The sequence below is a fragment of the Somniosus microcephalus genome, chromosome 16 (assembly GCF_052327205.1).
Source record: "Somniosus microcephalus isolate GS21.2 chromosome 16, FLI_Smic_1.0, whole genome shotgun sequence".
Taxonomy (NCBI): domain Eukaryota; kingdom Metazoa; phylum Chordata; class Chondrichthyes; order Squaliformes; family Somniosidae; genus Somniosus; species Somniosus microcephalus.
In genome coordinates, this window is record NC_141002.1 from 101743428 (window position 1) to 101765348 (window position 21921).

Consider the following 21921-nt stretch of genomic DNA (forward strand, 5'->3'; position numbering starts at 1 on the left):
CAGAGACTTGAGCACAAAAATCTCGGCTGACACTCCAGTGCAGTGCTGAGGGACTGCTGCACTGTCGGAGGTGCCGTATTTCAGATGAGACTTTAAACCGAGGCCCGGTCTGCTCTCTCAGGTAAAAGATTCCATGGCACTATTTCGAAGAAGTTCTCCCCGCTGTCCTGGGTCAATATTTATCCCTTAATCAACACCTAACAGATTATTTGGTCATTATCACATTGCTGTTTGTGGGGCCTTGCTGTGCACAAATTGGCTGTCATGTTTCCTACATTGCAACAGTGACTACACTTCAAAAAGTACTTCATTGGCTGTAAAGCGCTGTGGGACGTCCGGTGGTCAAGAAAGGCGCTATATAAATGCAAGTCTTAACCAGATGAGTCAAGTTAATACTAACCTTTTTCTTTTCAAGTAATATTGGTTCAGACACAAGAACCCCGTACTCTCCTTTAAGAAGTGCTTTGAAAGTCCACCAGCAGGCGGATGGTGGGGTGGGGAGGGGTGGAGGGCCTTGGTTTAACATCTCATGCGAAAGCAATGCAGCACTGCTTCGGTACTGAACTGAAGGCTTTGACTAGATTAGGTGCTCAAGTCCTGGAGTGAGGCCCGAGAACCCGTGACATTCTGACTCAGAGGCAATCGTGCGACCAGATGAGTCAAGTTGATACTCATCTGTTTTGTCTGAAAACCTAAAGAGATTATAGGTGAAATCACTACAGCAGTGAAGACTAAGGATATTCCTCCCACACTAGCTGGATTATCCAAAGATTGATCAATACAAGTCACAGGACATGAAGGGTAGAATCTTCTCACGGTGTAAGCACTGCACATCTGGAACCCATACTTTGTTCGCACTGAGGACTGACAACATGTCTATAAGTTCTGCTCTCAGCAAAGCTCTGCAAAGTGTCCCTGTGATGAATTCAAATTTCTGACCATCTTGAAATACAAGTCAAAAAAATAGTTGAGATGAGCAGAAAGCTGGAGACCAGTGGAAATCGGAAATAAAAAAAGGACCAGAAAAATACTGCAAATGCCCAAATCTGTTGAATATAACCTTAATCAGAACAGTTTGTACACTCTTATTAGTGCAACGATCAAAACCAGAGCTCTGACGAGGGCGACACCCCAACTGATACCCACTCCCTTTTAGATGCTGTGCATTTCCTGTTCTCTTATTAAACACGTCATTTTGTTTTACATTCTTACCTCATTAACACACTAATCTGCGACCATCACTGACTTGGGTTTGATCAGTGTGGCAGCATCAAATGGCCAATTTAGCCATCGTGTGCCAGCAAAGGACTTACTGCAGATGATTCCACAGAGGAAGCGTGAACCACAAACAGAATGGGTACAGCCATGCAGTTAAGTACCAACTCGGAGGTCGCGAGTTAAAATCCCCCAACATGGCAAGTTGTGAAAGTGAACTCAATAAACCTGGTGATTTGTGGGCTGGCACCAGGAAAGGACCAAGAAAGCAGCTGAATTTTCCTAAAACCCCAACTGACTGAGTAATGTCCTTCAGGGCAGGCATCCTGGCACCCCTGCTCAGTCTAGCCGACATGGAGCACTAGGTGGCTCAGGCTCTTATGTCAGTTGGGACTCAGTTGGTAGCACGCACGCACGCCCGAGTCAGGGTTCAAGTCCCACTCCAGAGACTTCAGCGCAAAATCTAGGCTGTCACTCCAGGGCAGTACTGAAGAGGCGCTGTCTTTCAGAGGAGACGTTAAACGAAGGCCCCGTCTGCTCTCTCAGGTGGACGTAAAAAATCCTATGGCACTATTTCAAAGAAGAGCAGGGGAGTTATCCCCGGTGTCCTGGTCAATATTTATCCCTCAATCAACTAAAGAACAGATTATCTGGTCGTTATCACAGTGCTATTTGTGGGAGCTTGCTGTGCGTTAATTGACTGCCGCATTTCCCACATTATAACAGTGACTACACTTCAAAAGTACTTCATTGGCTGTAAAGTGCTTTGGGGCGTCCTGAGGTCGTGAAAGGCGCTGTATTAGAATAGACAGGGCTTCATGGCTGGCGCGCACACAATGGGCCGAAGGGCCTCTTTCTGTGCTGTATAACTCTATCAATCTACAGGAAACTTTTTTTTATCCGGCACGGACGGGACCGACGTGGTGCCGGTTCATCAAAAATTCCGGATAACCGAACGCTATAGTAAAAGATACGGAGCTGAGAGCTCCGTATAAAGCAACAAACCCTGTTGCTTAGCAACAGCTTCAAATCAATGGCCACAAGTTGCAAGCGTCTCTGTAGCTTGGCAACAGCTGCAGCCACACCCTTGCACATCAACACATGGAGGAAGGCAAGTAATAAGTTACCTGATCCTACTCCTGAATTTTGCCGGTTAACCGACATTTCCGGTTATTTAGGTGCCGGTTAATCGAAAGTTTCCTTTATCTACATAAATGCAAGTCTTTTTTTAAACTAAGGATAAGCAATACTGCCTTGCCAGGATCACCCACATTTCAATGACTTTTTTTTAAAAATTCTACTGAACCCATTAATTTTCCACTGTGTGGACTTCTTCACAAAAATTGGGCAAAGCCGTCATTTTGTATGTATATTAATCCAAGGCAATTTGTATTGAAACAGAAAACAAATGGTGTACATAATGAAAGAATGTGATTTGGCAAAGGTGTTAAAGGAAAAGGAGTGGGTGTCATTTTTCAATCACTCATTCTGGTGAATGTGAAATTAATCAAATATTCAGACTCGCATCAAGGACCCTGACTAAGGAAAGTGGTTTCTATACAATTTTGGACAACTTATTTTCAAAAGGATTGCAGGGGCTTGAGAAGAATGAAATGGACGATGAAAACATTGGGCTCTCAGTGAAACATAGAACATAGAAAAATAGGAGCAGGAGTCGGCCATTCGGCCCTTCGAGCCTGCTCCGCCATTCAATATGATCATGGCCGATCCGCTATCTCAATACCATATTTCCGCTCTCTCCCCATACCCCTTGATGACTTTTGTGTCTGGCAATCGATCTATCTCCTTCTTAAATATATTCAGTGACTTGGCCTCCACAGCCCTCTGGGGTAGAGAATTCCACAGGCTCACCACCCTCTGGGTGAAGAAATTTCTCCTCATCTCAGTCCTAAATGTCCTACCCCGTATCCTGAGACTGTGACCCCTCGTTCTAGACCCCCCAGCCAGGGGAAACATCCTCCCTGCATCCCGTCTGTCAAACCCTGTCAGAATTTTATATGTTTCAATGAGATCCCCTCTCATTCTTCTAAACTCCAGTGAATACTCTCGTCACTCGCAGAGCTGAAATGTGTTTCCTTGCCAGGCAAAGAAAACTGAGGGGAGACATAATCTTTAGAATAATTTGGGCTTTTCTGCATGGAACTGAAGGGCACAGGTCTAAAGTGAACAAAACTACAAGAAACTCCTCCTCCTTCTGTCACCCCCATCAAGGACTGTGAAAAGAACAGGCTGGATGGGACGAAGATCTGTTTTTCCAAGTCATCATACCAAATAATACTTGGCCATAGCGGCACTTCAAACTTCAACCACCTGGGATTTACTTCAAAATGTCTGTTTTATTTCAATTGCTGCATGACCAGTGCAAAGATTTACTACCAATTTCCTTTTACTAAGTGCTTAGGCCCTCTGAATGAAACATGGCATAGTCCTGTTTTGTAGAATTCAGCTGTATATCATGGGAGGCAATTCTTCATCAATTGCCTCAACCCATGCAATGTGGAGGGTACCCAAACAGGAAAACCACAGCGTTATCTGTCCCTCTGAAAGGCACCCGACCCTTTATCCACATCATCAGCAGCCTCTGGTCACAAAAGAGCCTATCCACTGCTAATTGGGCATTGGTAACTTGGCAACCTGATGCCAGCTCGGCTCAGCTGATGCCACCCTCATGTCCAAATCAGCTGAGGGTTCTAGCTCCATTCCAGGACTTCACCAGAGATTTCAGTGCCGTACTCGAGGAGTGCTGCCCTTTCGGTCAAATGTGAAACTGAGGCCCCGCCTGCCTGTTTGTGGCTCGGAGATAAAGCTCTCACTCACCACTCGAAGAGAAGCAATGAAATGAACGATCGCTTGGTCTGTTATTTTGTGGTCAGGCCACCAGGAAAATTCTCCTGGTGCCCCAAGCATAAAAATGATTAACTGGTCTTTCATCTTAATGTTTGTGCAATCTTGCTGTACCCAAAACAACTGCTGTGTTGTCCGCAACAGTTACTGTACTTCAAGCCAGTTTACTGCATGAGAAGCGCTTTGAGCCTTTTCTAAGTGGCATGATGAGACACTATATAAAGGCATTCTTTTTTCAACTATCCCCAGTAGAACCACAGGAGACATCACAACACATTAGAAGACAACAGAGGCAAGCAGCAGACTGGAATATGGCCATCTGCATTCAGAACACATTAAGAGAGGTTAGCTTCAGAGTAAACCACACCATTTGCTAAGAGACGCACATCAGTGCTGGTTAGTGGATGTCTTGCCCGATATTAGTAAATGTAGGGTGGTATGCCAGTTAAAGAACATAAAAGTAATACTTCTACTCCGAATGTGGGAAAGCTGGGTGATGTGGAAGAGCAGAGGGATTTGGACTTCAGGTTCACAAGACCGTAGATGCATCACCTCAAGTTGATAAAGTCATAACAAATGCTAAGAGAATACTGGGTTTTATGACAAGAGATAGAGAACATAAAAGGTTGAGATGCAACGGTGAATCGATATTGAACTTTACTGTGACCATGGTTGGTTGTTGAGACAAGAGAGGGGATAGAGTGCCGAGTCACTAAGATGCTGCCTGGTATGTGGAAATACAAACACGAGAGGTCTAGACAGAGTAGAGAGAAACTGTTCCCATTGGCGGAAGGGTCGAGAACCAGAGGACACAGATTTAAGGTGATTGGCGGAAGAACCAAAGGTGACATGAGGGAAAACTTTTTTACGCAGCGAGTGGTTATGATCTGGATTGCACTGCCTGAGAGGGTGGTGGAGGCAGACTCAATCGTGGCTTTCAAAAGGGGATGGGAGAAGTAACTGAAGGAAAAAAATTTGCAGGGCTACGGGGAAAGGGCGGGGGAGTGGGACTAGCTGAAGTGCTCTCGCAGAGAACCGGCACGGGCTCAATGGGCCGAATGGCCTCCTTCTGTGCTGTAACCATTCTATGATTCTATGGAGGAAGACTTGGAAAAACCCAGTGCTGTTTTCATTCGAACACAAGAGTAAGGAGTGATGAAATATTTCCAATTGTGAAGGGCAGATAGAAAGAGTTTCTAGTAATTGGGGGCCCAGAATGAAAGGACGTAACATAAAATGATAGCCAAGAGATTTAGTACAGTGTGTAGAAGAAACTTTCTTCTCGCGAGTTGCGAATGTGTAGCATGCAGTGCCAGAGTTAGTGACTGAAGCAGAGGCCATGTCAACATTTAATGATCGGTTAGATAGACGGCTGAAGGAGATACGGTTACATAGACGGCTGAAGGAGATACGGTTCGATAGACGGCTGAAGGAGATACGGTTAGATAGACGACTGAAGGAGATACGGTTAGATCGATGGCTGAAGGAGATACGGTTAGATAGACGGCTGAAGGAGATACGGTTAGATAGACGGCTGAAGGAGATACGGTTAGATAGACGGCTGAAGGAGATACGGTTAGATAGACGGCTGAAGGAGATACGGTTATAGAGACGGCTGAAGGAGATACGGTTAGATAGACGGCTGAAGGAGATACGGTTAGATAGACGGCTGAAGGAGATACGGTTAGATAGACGGCTGAAGGAGATACGGTTAGATAGGCGGCTGAAGGAGATACGGTTAGATAGACGGCTGAAGGAGATACGGTTAGATAGATGGCTGAAGGAGATACGGTTAGATAGATGGCTGAAGGAGATATGGTATCAGAGCAGGTACATTAGATCAGGGCTACTGTTCGTGTGAAGGATAAACACCAATGCAGACTGGTTGCGCCAAAAGGACTGTTTCGTGTTGCAATTTCTATGCAAGTTAGAGCATGCGCTGAATAGGCCAAACCTAATCAAGAGTCCTCCTGATGCCCCTATTTTTTTGTCTGAGGAAGCTAAAACGTAGGACAGTGGGGTGAAATTCCTTCTGTTGATCTCCCACTGTCAAGTTGATCCCTGTGCATCATCGAAACCGGATGGATTTTCCTGAGGCATGACATTCCAAATCACCTTGGAAATGCCGACAGAATTTACACGGGAGAAAATTGTCCCTAATGGAAGAACATCAAAGCTGCTTTGCATTGCAATTAGTGCTGCTGAAATGCTCCCTGAGCTTAATGCAAAGTTCAGAACCTGGCACAAATCAAAATTCACAAGTACGACAGATTTCAGGCTTAACAATGTTGAACAAAGCAGAGCTTAGTGTGACTGATGCAGACAGCAAGAGAAAAGGAACCGAAGACTGACACCAGCGGGTGCAATCTTAAAAAGGCATGGGAAAGCAAGGCAATTTGGGTTCTACATAAAAATAAACTCAAAAGGGAAAGGTTTTACTATGATTTTTCCAGTGAGATTGGCCACCTAAGAGTTTGCAGGATAAAAGAATTCCCATTTTCATTTACATGAACCATCCCAAATTCTGCAAGTTACCCACTGATTGCATTGTACAGTTAGCAGCAGCTGCAGAGCAATGTTGAGGTGCTTTCCACCGTGGCCCATGTTCTTACCTTGCCTACTAATTTCTTCCTGCAAGAGCTCTTCCATGGCTTCTTCTTCAGCTATATCTAACGGAGTTTCTCCTTCACTGTTCACTGCAGCTACATTTGCTCCACGACTAAGTAAATACCTGCAAAATTAGGTTTAAAAGAAAATCTTTATTGGATTTCACTTCATTTCCATTAAAAACAAACGGCAAATGTGTGTTAATAATGCCAGTTAAGGCTGTCACTTAATTCCAATTTCATCTTTTAAAAATGATCGATTTGCTGGAGAGAAATATAATGAAGGCTCAGCAAAAGCTTAAACAGATCCAACATCCTCATTACGACATGAATCTAATTCCAAAGAGAAAGGTTTCAATTCATTTCCTCGTTTCATCATAATGCAGACTGACTTTTAATTAAATTTATATCATTCTTAAATGTTTTATTGAATTTTCCAAGAGTAGGCAAGTTTGGTCAGTACGGAACCTTCTGAATACATTAATTAATCACTTCCAAAACTCTCCTAACCATTCCATACTTGTTAAGTTTCAACCACACTCCTTACCGAATTTCTAATCCTCTGGGACCTTGATTAATCCAACAGTATTGAAGTCCTACTCTAGGCACTTCCTCCCCACTGAAGCATCTACCTCCCACGTGTTTTATAGTTGGTGTCCCATCACTGCTCTTTCCAATACAGTATTTTCCCACGCTTTGCCCAAAGTGGGGTGGGGCCAGAATTAAAGAGGGAAACGAGAGCGAGAGAGAGAGAGAGAGAGAGAGAGAGAGAATGTATTGCAGGGGGAATTCCCCGATAACAGAATAGTCAACGATAATAACCAATTTGTCCCCTCATTCTTGCCAAACACAGAGTGCCAATGGTTGGAATTAACAACACAAGTATTTTTCTCCATTGTACAGCATGACTGGACTGGTCTCCTGACTTTCCTACTCAGTCCTAATTTATCCATCATTCTGTTGCATGATTGAACACCTCAAGCGTGCATGAATACTGGCAGCTTCTAAGGCTCTTCACCTCTAATTTCCCACATTACCCCCTCTTCTCTTAAGCAGTCCCTCAGAACCGAGGATGACTTGCTTCCACATTAAAAATGAGTTCTCAGGTGACTGATGAGTCCAATGCGGGACCTACAGTCTCTGTCACAGGTGGGGCAGACGGTGGTGGAGGGATGGGTGGGTGGGGTGCTTGGGTTGACGTGCGCTCCTTCCGCTTGCTACCGGCGAAGAGACTCGAGGTGTTCGGCGCCTTCCCGGATGCTTCTCCTCCACTTTGTGCAGTCTTGGGCCAGGGATTCCCAGGTGTCGGTGAGGATGTTGCACTTTTTCAAGGAGGCTTTGAGAATGTTCTTGAAGCGTTTCCTCTGCCCACCTGGGGCTCTCTTGCGGTGTCGGATGAATACTGGCAGCTTCTAAGGTTCTTCACCTCTAATTCCCCACCTTACCCCCACAGAACAACAGACTGGCACACTTTGGCACAAAACCGCTGGACTCCACACTCTTAGCAATCCAAAAGGTGAAGCTAGTTTGCAGAACTACGAGTTCCACCACTCTATTGTCTCAAATTGTCTCGCGGGCAGCAAGCATTTTCACACCTACCAACTGTATTGACTGCACTTGAACATACAGGAAACTTTGTGCTATCCGGCACCGAGCTGCTGCCATTCCCTCAAAACTGCCGGACACTCCAGCACTAATGTTGAAAGATACGGAAGCTTCTGAGCTCCGTATCCGTCAACAAACCCTGTTGCTTAGCAACAGCTTCTAAACAGTCCAAGCATCTCTGTAGTTTAGCAACAGCTTCAGCAGACTTTGCAGAGCTTGACTGTTGAGGAAAAAAGCAACGAGAAAAAAAACCTAACAAAAACGGCACCTGATTTTTGCCGGTGGCTCCGGATAACACACAGTTTCCAGTACAAGAATTAATCCCATAGCAAGTTATATGTAAGTCAAAGTTAAGCCAAGTTTGAGCAAGAAAAAAGTCTTCACAGATTGAAACCTGGCATTGCTGTACAGGTACACATCCAGTTTTAATTTGAGGCCTCGCTACCTGAAATGAAAAGCTAATGCACGGACTATCCCTCCTGCACTTGGCCCAACCGGTTGCTTGCACCAAGTTACCAAGATATGAAGATACCACCATTGAAATTTGTTTAACAGGTCTTTCAGTTTCATAATAAAAAAAAGTTGAGTGATTATTAAAGAAATCTCGGCACAATATTTTGTGTAGAATGACATAGAAACATAGAAGATAGGAGTAGGCCATTCGGCCCCTTGAGCCTGCTCCGCCATTCAATGCGATCATGGTTGATCATCCAAATTCAGTACCCTGTCCCTGCCTTCTCCCCATATCCCTTGATCCCTTTCGCCTTAAGAAATATATCCAACTATTTCTTGAATATATTTAATGTATTGGCCTCTACAGCCTTCTGTGGTAGAGAATTCCACAGGTTCACCACTCTCTGGGTGAAGAAATTCCTCCTCATCTCTGTCCTAAATGGCTTACCCCTTATCCTTAGACTGTGACCCCTGGTTCTGGACTCCCTGACCATCGGGAACATCCTTCCAGCATCTAGTCTGTCCAGTCCTGTCCTGTCAGAATTTTATAAGTTTCAATGAGATCCCCTCTCATTCTTCTAAACTCCAGCGAGTACAAGCCCAATCGACCCAATCTCTCCTCATAAGTCATTCCTGCCATCCCAGGTATCAGCCTGGTGAATTTTCGCTGAACTCCTTCCATGGCAAGAACGTCCTTCCTCAGATAAGGCGACCAAAACTGCACACAATACTCAAGGTGTGGTCTCACCAAGGCCCTGTACAACTGCAGCAAGACATCCTTGTTCCTGTACTCAAACCCTCTCGCTACGAAGGCCAACATACCATTTGCCTTCTTAACCGCCTGCTGCACCTACATGCTTACTTTCAGCGACTGGTGCACAAGGACGCCCAGGTCTCGTTGCACTTCCTTCTCCCAATCTATTGCCCTTCAGATAATAATCTGCCTTCCTGTTTTTGCCACCAAAGTGGATAACCTCGCATTTATCCACGTTATATTGCATCTGCCATGCTTTTGCCCAATCACCCAACCTGTCCAAATCATCCTGGAGTTTCTCGGCATCCTCCTCACAGCACACGACCACCCAGCTTTGTGTCGTCTGCAAATTTGGAGATATTACATCTAGTTCCCTTGTCTAGATCATTAATATATATTGTGAATAGCTGGGGCCCAAGGACCGATCCCTGCGGTACCCCATTAGTCACTGCTTGCCACTCGGAAAAAGACCCGTTTATTCCAACTCTCTGCTTTGTCTGCCAACCAGTTCTCTATCCAAGTCAATACCTTGCCCCCAATCCCACGTGCCTTAACTTTACACGCTAATCTCTTATGCGGGACCTTATCAAAAGCCTTCTGAAAGTCCAAATAGACCACATCCACTGGTTCTCCCTTAGCTATTTTACCAGTTACATCCTCAAAAAATTCCAGTAGATTAGTCAAGCACGATTTACCTTTTGTAAATCTATGTTGACTTTGTCCGATCCTGTCACTGTTTTCCAAGTGCTCTGCTATTACATCTTTTATAATGGACTCTAGCATTTTCCCCACTACCGATGTCAGGCTTACCGGTCTGTAATTCCCCGTTTTCTCTCTACCACCTTTTTTGAATAGTGGGGTAACATTAGCTACCCTCCAATCCATGGGTACTGTTCCAGATTCTATCGAATGCTGGAAGATGATCAGCAAAGCATCAACTATTTCTAGGGCCACTTCTTTAAGTACCCTAGGATGTCGATTATCAGGCCCTGGGGATTTATCGGCCTTCAATCCCATCAATTTCCCTAACACCATTTCCCTACAAATACTGATTTCTTTCAGTTCCTCCCTTTCATTAGACCCTATGTTCCCCGACATCTCTGGGAGGTTATTTGTGTCCTCCTTTGTGAAGACAGAACCAAAATATGTATTTAATTGGTCTGCCATTTCTTTGTTCCCCGTTATAAATTCCCCTGATTCTGACTGCAAGGGACCAACACTTGACTTCACCACTCTTTTTCTCTTCACATATCTATAAAAGCTTTTACAGTCAGTGATTTTGCAAGGAGCTGAAGCACTAGAACAAAGCAAAGTAATTCTGCTTAGTGCAAAGAGCTGGAGAAATTTTCTGAGATAAATCCACATCTGTGTGTGTTGCAGATGTTTAAATGGGGTATCCCTTCTAATCCAAATCTCATATACAAAATAATTAGAGACAATTATTAGGATTAGAGAGGAGTTGAGAACTTTTTTTCACCCAGAGAGTGATGGGGGCCTTGATCTCACTGCCTGAAAGGGTGGTGGAGGCAGAAACCATCATCCCATTTAAAAAGTACTTGAATATGCACTTGAAGTGCGGTCACCTACAGGGCTACAGGCCAAGAGCTGGAAAGTGGGATTAGGCTGGAGAGCTCTTCTTCAGTCAGCACAGACACGATGGGCCGAATGGCCTCCTTCTGTGCTATAAACTTCTATGATTCTATTCTATGAAAATCTGGTCCTGGTTACTCTGTCTCAAAGCCATGAAGATTTAGCACTTACATGATACAAACGCATTCTAAAAAGAGCTGCATTCAGGGATTCTACCGATACATCTTATCTGTAAATTAGGAGTACCACTGCATGGTTTGAAGTAGCTGCCTTCCCACTATAAATTTTAAAGGATGTTAGCTCAGAAAAGCCTTTCTGCTGTTTGCAATTATAAAGTGGGGGCTTCAGTCTTTTGTAGATGCAACGAAATTGCTAAAACATCACAACATGTTGCTGACTAGTCCCCGGAACAGCAAACAAATCTTTGCTCGATATCATAAGCCTTCATTGTACAGGCCTTTCCGGATGTCAGTAGTGTGGACACTACCAAGGCTAGCACCCTCAATAGCCAAGGAATCAGATCCTAATGAGCCACTTGATGTTGAGTGGCAGGACATTGGAAAACTACATACTTGGTTAATGAGGGATACAACGATGGTCATTTGCTTTGCTTCCATCTTGGGAAGGATCCATTCAATGAGTGTGTGGGAAGACATCAAATGACATTTCCCCTCCCAGACCACCACCCGGCCATCAGGGGCCACTGCTCTACCAATCAGAGCTCCTGCAACAGAATTTCAGCAAACAGTTAGGATGAGATCAACCTCCAAGTGATTCACCACTACACAGCTGGTCCAATTCACGCAGCTGCAGTTTGCCAGTGGTGGGACCCACTGTCCCAGGGCATTTTATATCCTAACAAGGTACTCACAGAAGGTACGATGTTTCAATGAAATGTCCATAATTCTGAAATACAGCAAGTAAATCAGAGCTGCAAGTTCACTCAATCACTGTGTTGGTAGTCCATATCACACTTACTCATTGCAGACCTTGAGAAACATCAAAGCCAGACTCGTTGAAGCTTGAATTTATGTACTGGAATGTCCCCTGCGGAGACGAGGTCCCTTCCACAGAAACACCCACCTCATTGGAGAGGAGATGGGAATGGATATTACAACTGCAGCCCAATTTATACTGCACTGTAGGACGTTGAAAGCTCCTGCTAAATGATGACTTCTCAGAGTGGGCTTTCGAGCAAAAGGTTTCAGCTGAAAAGTGTTGTGTGAACCATCACAAAACTAGTGGCGACCATCAGCCCCAAAATCCTCAGGTAGCATTGTAGCTAATGAACCGGGGAGCACTCAGACAACAAACCTTTATGGTAGTACCTTAAGGATGCATCTTGCACAAGTTGTAATCAATCAGGACATCTTGGAACCTACCACAAAAATGAGTCTCCCTGCAACCTGGTTGGCTGCCAGTTAGGCTAAATCCTAGGAGTGATCTCATATCAGCCAAGTGCCTAAATGAAAACTGCTATCAAGTGGACGCAAAGTGCAACATGGAACTTAATACAAGGCCAAAAATGGCAGTACAGGTAGACTATCCTTTATCCGAAAACCTCGGGACCAGCCGTGTTTCGGTTTTAGGAAAATTTCGGTTTTCGGAAGGTGCGCGAACACACTTCGGTTTTCAGAGGTAATTCGGTTTTCGGGAGTGCGGATAAAGGATACACTATCCCTTATCCGAAAATAACGACTATAAATACTGTAGTTACAGGGATAAATACTGTAGTACAGTTAATTTGTAAGGAAAACATTCAGTAAAACTTCAAACATGTACAGGTACAAACTAAGCTAAATACCTGTACATAAACATGCAATAAAGGTACATTACATCTGGCTTGAGGATCTTGGAGAAGATGGTACATCAGTGTTGTCATCATTGTCATCAGGTTGGAGTTGGACATCTGAAGATGGGCCAGGAACAGGATTCTCAAGTGATGAAGCAGCATTACATCTGGCTTGAGGATCTTGGAGAAGAGGGTACATCAGTGTTGGCATCATTGTCATCAGGTTGGAGTTGGACATCTGAAGATGGGCCAGGAACAGGATTCTCAAGTGATGAAGCATGACTACGACAGACGGCCTTTTTAAAGACTTCTTCCAGTGTCATCTGTCTCATTAACATTGGTTTCTGTCTAAGCAGTCTCTCTTTAATTGAGTGAACTTGCATAATCTCTTGCTCACTGATAAATGCACGTTTTTCAAGGCCAGCAATTAACTGATCACACATTGTCACCATATCGTCTATGGGGATTTTTTCACCTGTGTTCACAATGTCATCATCATCATCACTACTGTCCTCATGCTTGTCTTTATTTAACACCATTTCAGCAATTTAGTCAATAAAATTGATATACCTATCAATTCGTCCAATAAAAAGCGACGAGTTCGGAACGTAACTAAAGGTTTTTATTGACTAAGTAACAGAGCCCACCCTCGTGGGTGATCGGGTCCAACAAGGAGGAATACCAGCCAGTCGACTACCTTTATACCTGGGCAGGTAGGTGGAGCCATGGGCGGAGTCGGAGGTGGTCAGCCCAGGTATAACAGCGCGACAAGAGGCGACCTCGTACAGTGATACAACAGTGAGAACAGTGATAACAATACAACAGTGATAACTATAGAGTAACGATAGTGAACGATAAAAGTGGTTTACCACACCCCATCACTCAACGAATTCACAACAGGTGCATCATTGTCAATGTTCAGCACTTCTTCGATGTCAGCTTCCTCTGACGTATTTACACTTTCGGATGATAAACCTTTGGCGTAAGTGAGGAGGTTTGATATCATCTTCTCCTGACTGACAGGAAATCCTTCAAACTCGTCATCTGCAGGTCCATCTTCATGAAACATCGTTGAAGGCCAAAGTCTGTGCCAAGCATTTTTTAATGTTGGTTTCTCAACATCGTTCCAAGCATTAGCAACTGCATAAATGGCATCCTTAACATTGAATTCTTTCAGGAAGCTTTGGATTCCTTCGCCTCTTGATTGCATCAAGCATAGAGTTCAAAAAAACGTCTTTATACTTGCTCTTCATGGAGCGTAAAATTCCTTGGTCACAAGGCTGTATTAAAGATGTCACATTAGGGGGAAAGTTAATGCCGAAAACATAACTTTTCACAAGAAGTTCAGGAGGGGGCTGTGCGGAGCAGTTGTCCAGGAACAATAAAATTTTGCAGTTTTCTTCCAGTCCAACTTGCCTGCAATGAGCTCGTGTCGCTGGTACGAAGTGGTTATTGAACCAGTGAAAAAATATTCCTCTGGTTACCCATGCTTTCCTGCTCGCATAATAATGCACAGGTAAATTGCATACACCTTTCAAACATCTCGGATGTTGGCTTTTTCCAATCACTACCAACTTTAACTTGTGTGTGCCTGCAGCATTGGCACACCCAAGAACAGTCAACCTGTCCTTAGCATCCTTAAAACCTGCTGGTGCACTCTCATCAGCCGTTGCTAATGTTTTTCTAGGAACGTAGCGCCAGAACAGAGCTGTTTCATCAGCATTGTAAATTTGTTCAGGGCCGAGGTTTTCATCCGATATTATTTTTGCAAACTCATCTATGTAATTTTCAGCTGCTTCATGATCAGCAGAAGCTTTTTCACCACAGATTTTCAGATATCTTATACCATGACGCTTCTTAAATTTATGCAGCCAACCTCCTGAATATTCACACTCAACTTCAATGTTCAGTTCTTCATGGTATATTCTAGCTTGCTTCATGACCATCAAACCAGTCAGTGGCACACGTTCACCTCTGCGTTGTCGAATCCACTCAATCAGCACACGGTCAAGATCTTCATTTTTTGCCCTATGCAATGTTTTCCTAATTTTCATTAGTTTATGGTCATCACTGTCAGTGTAAAATTTCAACAACTTGTCTTTTCTGTTTCTTTAAGTCATATACGGTGGTACTTCCCACACCATATTCTTCAGTAAGATGTCGCACAGACACACCACGATCAAGCTTCTGCAATAACTCCACTTTCTGCGATATCGATAATGAGCGATGCTTCCTTCTCTGCTTCTCACTGTTACCCATTGGGGTATCTGCAGCTCTTTTTAGCATTTTCACAAATTGTTAAAAGCCAGCAAATATCTAAGAGAGCAGCAAATATCTAAGAGAGCAGCAAATAGCAGCAAATATCTCTCAGAGCAGCATAACACCTGCGTGGGTCAAGCATCGGCAGCGTCGGGTCATGCTTTGCGCCACTTTCGGCTTTCAGAGGTTTTCTGGTTTCGGATGTGCGTATAAAGGATGGTACACTATCTCTTATCCGAAATTGGGTGGGGTTCGGCGGGGGTCGTGGTCGTGCGCATTTCGGTTTTCAGAAGTCATGCTTTGCTCCACTTTCGGCTTTCAGAGGTTTTCTGGTTTCGGATGTGCGGATAAAGATTTCGGTTTTCAGAAGTGCGGAAAAATGCTACACTATCCCTTATCCGGCTAGGCCTGTAAGTCGTGCGCCACTCTGGTCATGTCGTGCGCACGACTTACGCTGGCCGAAAAAACCTTCGGTTTTTAGAGGGTTTCGGTTTTCGGAAGTCCGGATAAAGGGTAGTCTACCTGTACAAGTGATTGGTCGTGGAATGCCCCCACACTGAAGGTTGAGTATTTTTTTTTTTTTTTTTAGAAAATTCTTTGACCCCTATTTGAAGACATGTATCCTTATGTTGGGAGCCAGTTACCAGATTGCATTGTCTGAATAATCTGTGGGAAGATAACTTCAGCTCGCTTGGGACATAACAAGCCAACATCCGCCCATATTCTTCCCGACTGTAAAAAAACACAACAAAAACCACAGTTTCCCTAGACTAATGGTACTCTATGATCCCATGCATCTAATACCACAAGATTTCACTTGCTTATCAATTGCTATTTAAAGGATCTTCATTTAAATGCGCTATTTAATGGCTCCTTGGATGCTGCAAACTTCTATGGTTGTAAATCAGTAGAAGCTGCATGGGTGAAAGCTGCTGATAATGCTAAAAGTCAGCGACTGGGTTTGAGCTGGCTTGACGCCATGTCAGAGTAGTGCTACAGCCAAAGGACCTATTATGGTTGTCATTTTCACAAAGTGAGTCAGCTCTTTGCCATGACTTTAGCGGCGGCATGAAACATGGGAGAGATTGTAGTAGTGAAGGGTAAAATGCAGTTCTGCCCAAACTGCACATTTATAGTAACAAGTTTACATCGGTAATGCTGAGTAAAAACGAAGAATCGCAGATCGACTTTGCTGTCCTTTGAAATACAGCATTAGTCTGCAAAAGGCCACTGTTGCAGTAACAATTTCTAATGCTACCAGAGGCTTCCTACACTGCCTACAGGCTGTTAAGCGGTGTCCCCTGTGGGATCAAAACATCAAGTTATTGAAGATTGAGGTCCTTCATCCTTTACAAGCTCAAGGCATCCAACAAGAATAAATAAACTCAAGTCGTCCAAATCCTCATACTACACTAGATAAGATCTTGGTGTTGAAGTTAATCGATTCTCTATTCTCATGCTAGAGTGAGGCAGGTAGGCTTCAATAAATACTGCGTTTGTTTGGCAAAGATCAGGACCAAGAGGCAGTAAAATAAAATTGCTGAGAATACATGGTAGGTCCATCAGCATCTGGAAAGAGACTGTGGCTTCACATTTTGGTACAGACCCTTTGTCTTTTCAAGTGCTGATGGAACTGCTGTGTAGTTCCTGCATGTTCTGTTTATATTCCAGATTTTCAGTTTTTTCTTTTCATTGAGAAAAATTCAACCTTCCAGTAAGGTCTCAGGAAGGTATCATGAGTTAGTTTGAGGGAGAAAAACGAACTTGCCAACTCAGAGGCTTGCAGCGTGTGGAAAGATAGAAATGGGTTTAAGCTCGCCAACAATTACCTGCAGATTGTTCACGGATCAATGCGCTGACAGGATGAAAGGCTGAGGACAGGGGGGTCCAATCGATGGCCTCCCTCAACCCCAGCAATCCAGCTGGCAAAGTCCAGGCTACTCCGTTCCATATCTGCTCATATCTGTTACTTGCTGGTCCGTCCGGTTTCAATGTTGTTGTACTGGAGGTTTGGGAAGCGGTGCCACTTGGCACACAGCAGTTCACCATCCCAAACTATCAAGATTCCCTTTGTGTTTGATCTGTCTCAAGGTCAAGATTAGAGAGAGAAGCTCCAGGAATTCACTTACAGCTACCAAGATATGATGCCATCATTAACTGCCTTATCTCTTTACAGATGTTGACAGTTCTGTGCATTTCCAGCTTTTTTTGCTGCTTACGTTAGCAATGCCAGCTTTATTGTTTCCAAACTGGAGTACCTTCAGTTTGAAAGATGGCAGGGTTTAAGACTTTCAGTTTACTTACGGATTTATTTTTAATGCACATAGCTCGGGTTTTCATTTTTCACTTCTACTCAGTAATCTCTGATGGGAAAACAGGAGAGTTTGGCTATGATGACCCAATAGCTCAATAACCACCTCTTAGACTCGCATGATGAACAGCCACTTGCGTGAGGCCACACAATCAACTTCACCTTTATCTAGGCTGGCACTCCTGCGCAGTGCTGAGGGAGTGCTGTGCTGTTGGAGGTGCCCTCTTTTGGATGAGACGATAAACCAAAACCCCATCTGCCCTCTCACAAACTGAAAGAGCAGAGGAATTCTCCCGGTGGCACGGTCGATATTATTCCCTCAACCAACATCACAAGCATATCTTCTCATGTATCCGAATGCTATTTGTGGGAATTCTCCGGGCTACCATGTTTTCTACATTACAACAGTGACTACACGTCAAAAGTACGTCATTGGCAGAAGAGCACTTTAGAGCGTCCCAAGGACGTGAAAGGTGCTATATAAATAAAAGTTTGTTCTTCCTTTCTTCAACAAGATTCTGCTCTTTCAGGAACAGAAGGACAAAAAGAAAATCACGGAAGGAAACAACTCAGGTTATCAAAATACTTTCTATCCAATGGTGATAAAATCCAGGGCAACACAAATGCAACAAGAATGACATGTAGCGGTTTGTCTTTTGTTTTCAGTAGGGAAGAGCCAGTGACTCTTTGAAAGCTGGTTATGCTTCCAGCTTCCTTACAGTGCAGCAAACTTCAGATAAAACAGAGTATGTCGGAGTGTCGAGTCCAAGGAATCCTGGTCACCAATTAGGTTATCTTAAATGTTGAAGAAAACACTTCTCAAAACAAGGCACCTTTTAAAAATAAAATGCCAAAATATTAATACATGGAAATTCTGTGTGAACACTGGTTATTGCAGACTTTGCAGTATTGCTGACTTTGAAAGAGTTCAACAGTTATGCCAATATATGTATCTCACGATCTCTGCCCACTCAAGTGAAAAAGAATGTTCAACAGCGCAAACAGCTATTGGTACCTCAATATTTGAAAATTAATTCTCCACCTTAACCTCTAGCCCTCCATCTTTAATACCAACGGACCCAAAATTTCTGTCCGTCAGCGAGATGCTGCAAATGTTGAAAAGTTGTAAAAATGATCCCAACATTCAAGAAATTGAGCAAATATTAACAGCACAAGGCTCAGTCAATAATTTCCTCTTTAAATCCCAATGTCAAAGACCGATTAACATAAGACATTCAATTTTATTTGAATTTGGAAATATTAGATTTTAAGCTATTTAAAATTTCATCTGTGCCGAATTGATATAATCAAACCCAATCTTAACTTCAAGCTCACACATAAAAAGCATAACTTCGTCAGACTTTGTTTAGATGCAGTTCATCTGTATATTCGAGCTAAGTAACGAAGCACCTCCATAGTTAAATTTAACAATTATCGAAAGCAAACCAAGATAGTTTAGCAACTTTTAGGAATGCAAGTGTTTGAGAAAGAGCATTTCTGGATTATTCTGACTTTTTAATTGAACAGCGAAACACAAAATCTTTCGGTTTCAAGATCAACTTCAAGTATTACGTTGCCAAAAAAAAGTGTCATTAAATTATCAGTCATTGACCCTTATAGTTGTGAGTAAGTCACTTGCAGGGGAATAAAGGGAGAGCTTGGTACAACCTGCTATCGCCAAGAATCACTCTCACTGCGTATACAAGTTCAGTTACTGTTCGAGGGTGCAAGCCCACCAGCACAGGACGAGTGAGTCCAGGGTCAGGAGTGTGAAGGGCAAATTGAAGACAAACTATCAGCAAGTGTTTCTTTACACAGCTGGAATGCGTGACCAGGAAGAGCCGTTGAGTCGAGTACATTGGAGCCATTTAACAGCTAGTTGCTGTATTCGAAAGACAGTAAGGTGGTATTCTGAAAGGATGTAACAAAGTGGGTTTCTTTTAAGTTGTTGCAGTGTGGACAACACCGGCAAGGCTGCACTTCTTGCCCATTAGTTGCCTTGAGAGGGTGTTGGTGGTGATGGCACTCCCACAAGTGGAAGGTAGAGAATTTCAGGATATTTGCTCAGCAATAAATAAGTAGCAGCCATACTGAAGGCACGTCTTCATCCAAGGTTTCTCCTTGTGGCACATCAGTGCAATGCTTCAGTGGATTTGTCAATAGAACCACCATCAAGAGCACTGTAACCCCATCTCACCAATTACCTAGAAGGAACTGCAAACCATATTCAAGCTCTTTGGCAAGATCCCTGGTACCACATCTTTGACAACCAAATTACCAATTTATTCTGGTTACAAAGCTAAAACAGAACACCAGGCTTTTTTTGTTTTGTGTTCAGCACAATACAAATCCATCTACAATTTAACAAGGTGAACATTTAACTTGACATACTCTAAATGTTTTTGCCTCAAAACAAGTACAGTTTCAGTACAGCAGAATTGAGTAACCTTAAGATGGAGATCAGGAGTTGACAACTCACTAACTTTAAAAAAAAAAGCATTCTGCTCGGTAGCGTGAGATTACTGCCATGGTCAGTTTGTGCCTGTTTTCTCACTGTGGTAACATGCTTTGTCTTTACCAGACAACTTTAATTGTGAAGAATCCAAGATATTTTGATACAAGATACTACAATGCTAAGAGTACATGAGACCACACTGTTAGATCAGGCACTTCGACCGAGGACAGTGAGGTCTGAGCAGGACTGAGAGAGTCCCACTCCCCTCTACATTGGAGAGACCAAACCGCTTTTGCGGAACACCTCCGTTCAGTCCGTATGGGTGACCCGAGCTTCCGGTCGCCTGTCACTTTAATTCTCCACTCCCACTCAGACCTCACCGTCCTCGGCCTCTTGCATTGTTCCAATGAAGCTCAACGTAAGCTCGAGGAACAGCACCTCATCTTTCGATGAGGCACTTTACAGCCTTCTGGACTCAACATCGAGTTCAACAATTTCAGGCCATAACCTCGGCCCCTATCTTTTTTTCCATTTATTTTTTCTCTCTCCCACATGGCAGTTGCCTTTCATTCTGCCACTGCCATTCACACCTCATCTAGAGCCATCTTTTGTTTCTTCACTTGTCCCATTACCATCTCCTTTTGCCTCGCACCATCATCCCTTGTGTCTCTTAATCTCTCCTGCCTTCCATCCTATCACAGACCTTCCCTTTAGTTCTTTCCTCCCCTCCCCCCTTTCCCTGCCCCTACACTTGCTTAAAAACCTGTTCAATCTCCAGCTTTTTCCAGTTCTGACGAAGGGTCATCGACCCGAAACGTTAACTCTGTTTCTCTCTCCACAGATGCTGCCTGACCTGCTGAGTGTCTCCAGCATTTACTGTTTTTATTTCAGATTTCCAGCATCCGCAGTATTTTGCTTTTGTACAAGGGTTATGTTAACATCGCTAAATCCCATCTGCAACTGAAACCCTCTTCCATGCTTTTATTACCTCCAGACTCGACTACTTCAATGCTCTCCATAAACTTGAACTTATCCAAATCTCTGCTGCCTGTATCCTAACCCGAACTAAGTCCTGCTCACCCCTGCGCTCGCTGGCCTGGACTGGCTCGCGATCCACCAATGTCTCACATTTAAAAGTCATAGTGTTCAAATCCTTCTCTGGCCTCAAGCCTCCCCATCTCATATACCTCCTCCAGCTCTACAACCCTCCAAGATTTCTGCCTTCCTCCAACTCTGGCTTCTTGTGCCTCCCCCACTCCCTTCGCCCTACCTCTCACAGCTATGGTTAAGTACAGAGTATCAGCCCAAATTATGAGCTCAGCCCTTGGGGTGGGATTTGCATCCAAGACCTTCTGACTCAGATGAGAGTGCGACCACTCACCCAAGCTGACACGAAGTTAGGACACAAATGAAGTCTTTCACAAACAGCAGTCAGAACTAGAGTCCATCAGTTCCAGAACTTATACGCAGTGACAGGCTACTCAGTGGATTACACTGGAGTTGATATTTCCATCAAGTGAGAAGAGGAAGTTTATAGTCAGTTTCACTTCTCTTGTAACAATGCAATCATGAAGCCCTTAGACCAGCCAACACTTATTGACCTCTGAATGGAGCTGGAGAAACTCGCATCAACCTCACAGGAGTCCGACTACATCATCATAGCAAATATTTGAACTGACAGAACATGGCTTTGTCAACATCACCTTTCCAGGACTTCCCTGAAATCAGTCTCCATTTGCAGTTTAACCTCTTTCTGACTTCAAAGTGAGCTTCCTGAGGGAACCGGTGCCCAAATGTCTTGATTCAGAATATCACAGGAGGCCATGAATTGACAAGGACTGCCTTTCAGCAGATTAAGTAACCATAATCAACCTTATTAGCTGAGCAGGTTTCACACATCTGCAAACTGTAGTTTGTCAGCACAAAATGCAAGTACTAATTATGACAGGCTTTAATCACCAAGAACAAACTGAAGCTGAAGGTGATTGGATCAGAGAAGATATGGGCAAATTTTTC

General features: G+C 43.7%; 1 protein-coding gene across 23 annotated transcripts in view; it reads right to left on the reverse strand.

Annotated features, from left to right (window-relative positions):
• ppp1r12a (protein phosphatase 1, regulatory subunit 12A) overlaps positions 1-21921 on the reverse strand; it is a 189276-nt gene that overhangs the window by 101919 nt on the left and 65436 nt on the right. For all 23 annotated transcript variants that reach the window (XM_086009567.1, XM_086009575.1, XM_086009565.1 and 20 more), the window contains exon 3: positions 6693-6811. In XM_086009567.1, coding sequence (XP_085865693.1) covers positions 6693-6811 — 119 coding nt within the window. The remainder of the gene's footprint in view (positions 1-6692; positions 6812-21921) is intronic.